Below are 6000 nucleotides of genomic sequence, written 5' to 3'. Positions count from 1 at the left end.
TTTGGATCTCCAACTGCGCGTGCGTGAGGTGCCCCTCCATGAACCCTGCGGTGCAGCCCCAAAAACAGGGATTTCAAACAGACACAGTCTTCTTGGCTTGGGAGGCATGTGGTAGCTGCTTAATTATTTTTACTCAACTTAAGTGACTCTAACGGGCAATAGAAATATCAGTGACTAACTATAGTGGAATATTGTGCTTTCTGATAAACTCAGTTTTCTTTTTTTCTTTTTTGTTTGTTGAGACAGGATCTTGTCATATAGTTCAGGCTAGCCTTAACTCAGCATCCTCCTGTCTCAGCCTCCAAAGTGCTGGGATGACAGGTGTGTGTCACTATGCCAGGCCTAGACTCGGTTCTCTATTGAGCGTTAAAACCTAATGCTTGGAGAAATATGAACAAGTACCCACCTGACTTTTCTGAAATCTACCATTCACTCACCAGGCTGCTTGACAACCTAACAATAAAGTATTTGGGGAGATTTATAGAAAGTAAATGTGACATTCTCAAGAGGAAATCCAAGAAGGCACTTCAGCCTTTGTTAGGAAAAGACACACAAAGGAATCTGACTGCCCTGTCGGCTGTGAACCAGATTAAAGGTGCGAGCTCACAAAAGGCTTTCAGGGACCTTCTCGTTGTGTGCGCTCCTTCTCCTCAGAGACAATGGCTCTTCCACTCAGCGGTCACGGCCCTGCTTTCCTGGATATGCCCTGAGCACAGATCGAAGCCCATGTGAGCGTCGCGCGCGATGAGCTTTGGGGTTTCGAAAGGCACTTTTAGCTGTCCTGATCATCTTTCTGGGGTTATCTGGGAAGCAGTGAAGGCAGAGCTCACTCTCATCAGCACAAAAGGAATGGAGCTGGGAGAGGGGTTGCTACCTGGAGGGAACACCCTACAGTCTTAATTATTACGAAGTTGTCCAGGTTGTGCTGGAACTTGGGATCCTCCTGCCTCAGCCTCCCAGGATGGTAGGAGAGCAGACATGCACCACCACAGCTAGCTACATGTCTACATTTTTATATGTTGTATGTGGAGCCTGGGTCTAGTATGAAAAGGGTGGACAGTGGGTGTCTTGTCACCTGTTTTATAAGAAATGGCTGTTGGTTAGGTGGGGTGGTACACACCTATAATTCCAGCACTAAGGGAGGAGAATTACAAGTTCAAATCCAGCCTGGGCAACTTAGTGATTATCAAGACCCTGTTTCCAAAAATGTGTGTGTGGGTTATCAGGTGATACAATGCACTGTCCCCAAATGAAAGACTATAAATGTTTGTTAACTTTAAAAATTTTGGACCTGGAGTTTAGCTCAGCAGCATAAGTGCCTACCTGGTAAGCATGAGGTTGTGAGTTCAACCCCTGGTATTCCCCCCAAAATTGTACATTCTTTAGAAAAAGAATTGCATCTCCCCCATATACATTACTATCAAATCTCCTTGGGAAGGTATTATTGTTATTGTTGTCCAGTAAAATTACTTTTAAAAAATTGAAGTTTTAAATAAAAGCAAAATGAAATTTCTTCTTTCCAGTGCATTTTGGTTTTGTGGCCCCAGGGAGCAAATGCAAACCTGCTCCTTTTGCTATGGGCATCATCTCTGGGCAGGAGGAACCAGAGGGCAGTAACACCTCACTTTACCTATTCTGTGGGGAATTCTGGGGAAATCCCAGGCCCTGTGGCTGCCAACACTCCTGTTAATAGGAGGCTTGAGTTAAAACAAGAGAACAAGCATCTGCCGCGGATGCCAATGGCGCAGGGACAATCACAACATGCTGATCCGAAGTCTCAGCTCCAGAGGGAGCCTTAAAATGTTGAGAGGAGTCAGGGCTGGTGATGCACATCTCTCCTTCCAGCACTCTGGGAGGCTGAGGCAAGAGCCCAGCCTAGGCAAGTCATCAACTTAGCAAGACCCTGTTTGAAAATAAAAAATACAAAGGGGTAGGCAGTAACTCAGTGTGAAGTCTTTGGGTTTAGTCTTCAGTCCTGGGTGGGGTCGAGGGAGATTCTTAGAAGGACTGATGTAAAATACATGCACAGATGGATAGAGGTATGGCTCGATAAGAGGACGAGCTTTCAAACATAAAAGAAATGATTATAAGCATGTGTCATACTAGAAATGCGTCCTTTCTCCCCCAGAACAGATAATGGATGTCCAGTAACAGTCACGATGATGGCTGAGATCTTCATGGGCAGCTGACCTGCCAACTGCACTCAGCTTCCGGTCAAGCCATCTGGGACATGGTACACTTCCAGGGCACGGCACACTTCAGGGGCACGACGTACTTCCTGAGCTTCCGTATTTTCTGCTCTTAGCGTCTCCATCATTTGCAGCCTCGAGAATGAGTCCCTCACCCTGGTTTTCCCCAACCATCATCTATCTCTGCTTTTACAAGGAAACTCAGGAATTCCAGTAAATTGCCCTGAACTACAAAAATGGAACGTGCCCCTTTCTACAGGTCATAAACAACATGAGGAACAAGGAGGCTAAAACACAAGCTGAATCTGATGAGTGTGGAAAGTATTTAAAGTTCACATTAGATGGGTCAGGTGCAAAGTGCTCTGCACTCCCATTAGCACGGCTTTGCCTACACGAGACCTGCACCCCGGATTCAACAAGTGAGACTCAGGATTGCAAACTAGCAATGTGTTTTATTGGTCTCACAACTCTGGGCTCGTTATAAAAATCACACAGAGGTGCAGAAAGGTTCATATCTTAAGAAAATAATTTTAATCTTCAGTGCTCAGCAGAAGCCACTCTAGCTGCTGTGCAAGTATCTTCCAGTGAGGCTGTGGCTGTCCAGAAACGCGGGGTCCAGGGAGGCCACTTTGGAGGCCATGAAGGCATGGACACAGTGCAGCACAGCAGGCAGGTCCTGGAACTCCAGCTCCTGCAGGAGAAGGGCAGATGCGTGTTACAGGTGTCAGAGGGGAATGTTGCAAAAAATAACAAGCTCTGGACTTGGGGAGCCCAAGAAAGATTTTCCAAGAAAGTGAAGACACATACGGAGGTGAGTGCAGTAAAGAGAGAGATAGGGTAGCAAGACAGGACAGTGACTGTCAGTGTGGACACCCTGGGTATTTTTACACTAATTTTGATTGTGGAAACTGCTTGTCTTCTCGAGCCCAGACTATGTCCTCAAGTGGCTGGGGCTGAAGCCAGACCTGTGCTGTGATCATGGTGTTTACAGCTCCTGCCAGTGCCGTGGTGGCACAGTGGCATGGCTGTCATCACCACAGATCTGTACTATCTGTGACCTTACAGGGCCACCATGTATTCACTCTGGCTGCAAACATGCTTCAGGCAGAAGATCATTTTTGGAAAGACTAACACAGCCCTGAGTGAGCCTAGAGTAAGGACCACAAAGAGGCAAAGACCTGGGTTCTCCTTGCTTGCATTTCCATGCCAATGTGGAAGACAGAAATGATGTTCAAGGAGAGGGTGATGCCCCCACCTAAGAAAGGCAGAAAGAAAACACAGTGAAACTCCTGGACTCTCACTTGCCCAGCTCAGGGATCCTGAATCATATTATTTAAGAGCAAAAATGACCCCAACTGGAATCATCCTTTCCCTACAAACTTCACACAGTAAGTCCCCGTGCTGAACTAACAAAGTGACAATGGGCTTTAAGGCCCAAACAGAGGCTATGCTGCTTCTAAAGGTCGGGTTGCTGCTGGGGGAAGCAGTTTTGCCTGCTTGTGGGTTACAAAGAGTTCCCATTCTGCCTCTCATCCTACCTGGCAGAAAGAGGGCATTTAACACATTCTCCTGATTAGTCACTCCTTCACCTCAGGATAACAAAGTTCTAGTGGGACCAGGAAAGATCCAGTTCCCTTTAACATGCCTGCTAGCAGGCTGACATCCTGTTTCTTGACTTTCAGCAAATGCTAACCTGCCAAGAGGACCCTGCAGGGATCCCTTCCTGCTGTGCTTGGAGCTTGCCCTTCCAGTCATGGATCCAGGCCTCCTTTTTCTTTTTCTGCCAACTTGCATTGCAGCTCTGCAGGTGAAGGCATTCTAATCTCGCTGGATACACCATCAGTTCCCCCATTTGACTGCCTCTGAGTGAGGACAGGGGAAATGTTCCAGGTCTTCAGGGGCACCAGTCCAAAAACGCATCCAGGTCAGCAGCGTCACCTGCCCTGTCATTTGTGAAATTCAGGAGCTGTCCACCCTGTGTCTGATACTAAAACAAGCTGGGCCCACGGATTTCCCCACATCCTGAGACCACACTGGAAACCTTGATTCATTGTGACTCTTTCTCCAAAGACAAAAAAACCAAATCACTTTCCAGAAGAAACACAGGATTCTTGCAAACTTGACACAAACCATAATCCAACTTCTGTATGTTTCCAAATAGTAACTGCTGGCCTTTGCAAGGGGGCCCTTGGGGAAAAGAAGCCATGACATCCCCTTGTGTATGCTTTGGTAGCTTTGTCTGATGTATGCAAACTGGAAATTGTGATACAAGTTTCCAAGACCTATCTAGTAGCTGCACAACACACTAAATCGAGAAGCTGATGGCCACTAGCATTGATGGACAAACCCAAGAGCGGCAGCAACTGTCTCTAGTGTTGCAGGTTGACACTGCACGGCCAAATCCTGGAAAGCTCTGGCAGAAACAGAGTGAAGGGACACCACCAAGCCCACACGAAACCTCAGGCAACAGAGCTGGAGTCCAGGGATCCCAAGGAACAACAGTTGGTGAGCTCTGTGTTCAGGCGGGCTGTGGATTATGTCTTCAGTTCTGTAATGAGCAGGAAAGAATGCTCCCTAGGGACAGCTCTTACTTAAGAAAAGCAAAGAAAAAACCCACAACATTTTTGGCTTTTCATTGTGTGAGTAGAAGGCCAAGGACCCCCTTTTCCCATGCCTGGGACCTCTGGGAACTGGCAGGTTCAAACCAAGCCTGCAGAACCTCCACTGCCCAGGCGGGGATGCTGGTGAGAAGGACACAGGTCCAGTGCATCCAGCAGGGCGGGACGGCCAGTGGTCCAGGTCCCCACACAGGATCCCTGACCCTGACAATGGAAAGGGTAGAATGGCTTCCTGGGGGCCAGACAGGGACAGAGCCAAGTGACAAAGCCTCTGGAAGCTGGAACTGCCAAGAACATGGCTCCTCCCCTAGTGCATCCAGGAGGAACCAGGGCCTCCACACCCCGACCGCAGTCCCACAGGAGCATGGACACGTGCTCCACAGCCACCAGGTCCTGGTGATTTGTTACTACAGTGACAAAACCAGCACAAGTGACATCTCCACCTCATCCGAGGTTCTTCCTCTGCGCTGGGAGGGCTGGATTGGGACGCTTCTGTGGCTACATGTGTGAAGAGATGAAGATGTTACTTTGAGCAGAAGGAACAGGGCTTTTGCTTTGATGATGGTGCCAAAGGGAAAAAAGATCTGCGAAGGAGAGCACTTCTCCGAGTACAGGAGCCAGGAATCCCACAAAGAAATAAAACTGAGGAGCTTCTGGTGGACCATGGCTACATGCACAGCAGTTCTGCTGGCGGACCAGATGCAGTTCTAAAACACTGCTTTGAACAAATAAATCTTTGACCCTGTGGCGCTTTTCACACGTCCCACGCCATGTTTTGTTCAGGACGTCGTGCAGATCCTGACATGGAACGCAGAGCAAAGGATCCTGAGTCCCTCACAGTGAAAGCCGCATGCTGCTGTCTCACCAAGGCCTGACCCACTCAGCATGACGCGGCTTCGACTCTGACCCACTCTGTCCCAGGTACGGGAATGTCAGCAGCTCAACGCTGACTGATGCGTGTCATTTGGGGACGGCAGGAACGTTTTCCTCCCCGGGACATGGAGGAATCTGTGATGTATCAGGCAGTACTTGATGTCCTGGTCTCCTCCCACGTCATGAATTTACTGATTTATAACACATTTGTTAAGCACACACAGGTATGGAACTTTCTGCTGAGGATCAAAGCTGGGGGACACGGCTACCTGTAGGAGGCTCCATCTCAGGAAACCTTACAGTGCGAGCCCCGTACCAAA

The 6000-nt window shown here is 48.4% G+C and overlaps 1 protein-coding gene across 4 annotated transcripts in view; it reads right to left on the bottom strand.

Moving 5' to 3' along the window:
- Nucleotides 1–2621: 2621 nt before the first annotated feature.
- Sntg2 (syntrophin gamma 2) overlaps nucleotides 2622–6000 on the bottom strand; it is an 85762-nt gene continuing 82383 nt past the window's right edge. For all 4 annotated transcript variants that reach the window (XM_063254437.1, XM_063254436.1, XM_063254438.1 and 1 more), the window contains one exon: nucleotides 2622–2880. In XM_063254437.1, coding sequence (XP_063110507.1) covers nucleotides 2749–2880 — 132 coding nt within the window. In that variant the 3' untranslated portion in view covers nucleotides 2622–2748. The remainder of the gene's footprint in view (nucleotides 2881–6000) is intronic.

The sequence above is a fragment of the Cavia porcellus genome, unplaced genomic scaffold (genome assembly GCF_034190915.1).
Source record: "Cavia porcellus strain 051 isolate PalLab524CR breed Dunkin Hartley unplaced genomic scaffold, mCavPor4.1 scaffold_8, whole genome shotgun sequence".
NCBI lineage: Eukaryota > Metazoa > Chordata > Mammalia > Rodentia > Caviidae > Cavia > Cavia porcellus.
This window is presented reverse-complemented; position numbering and strand designations above follow the sequence as displayed.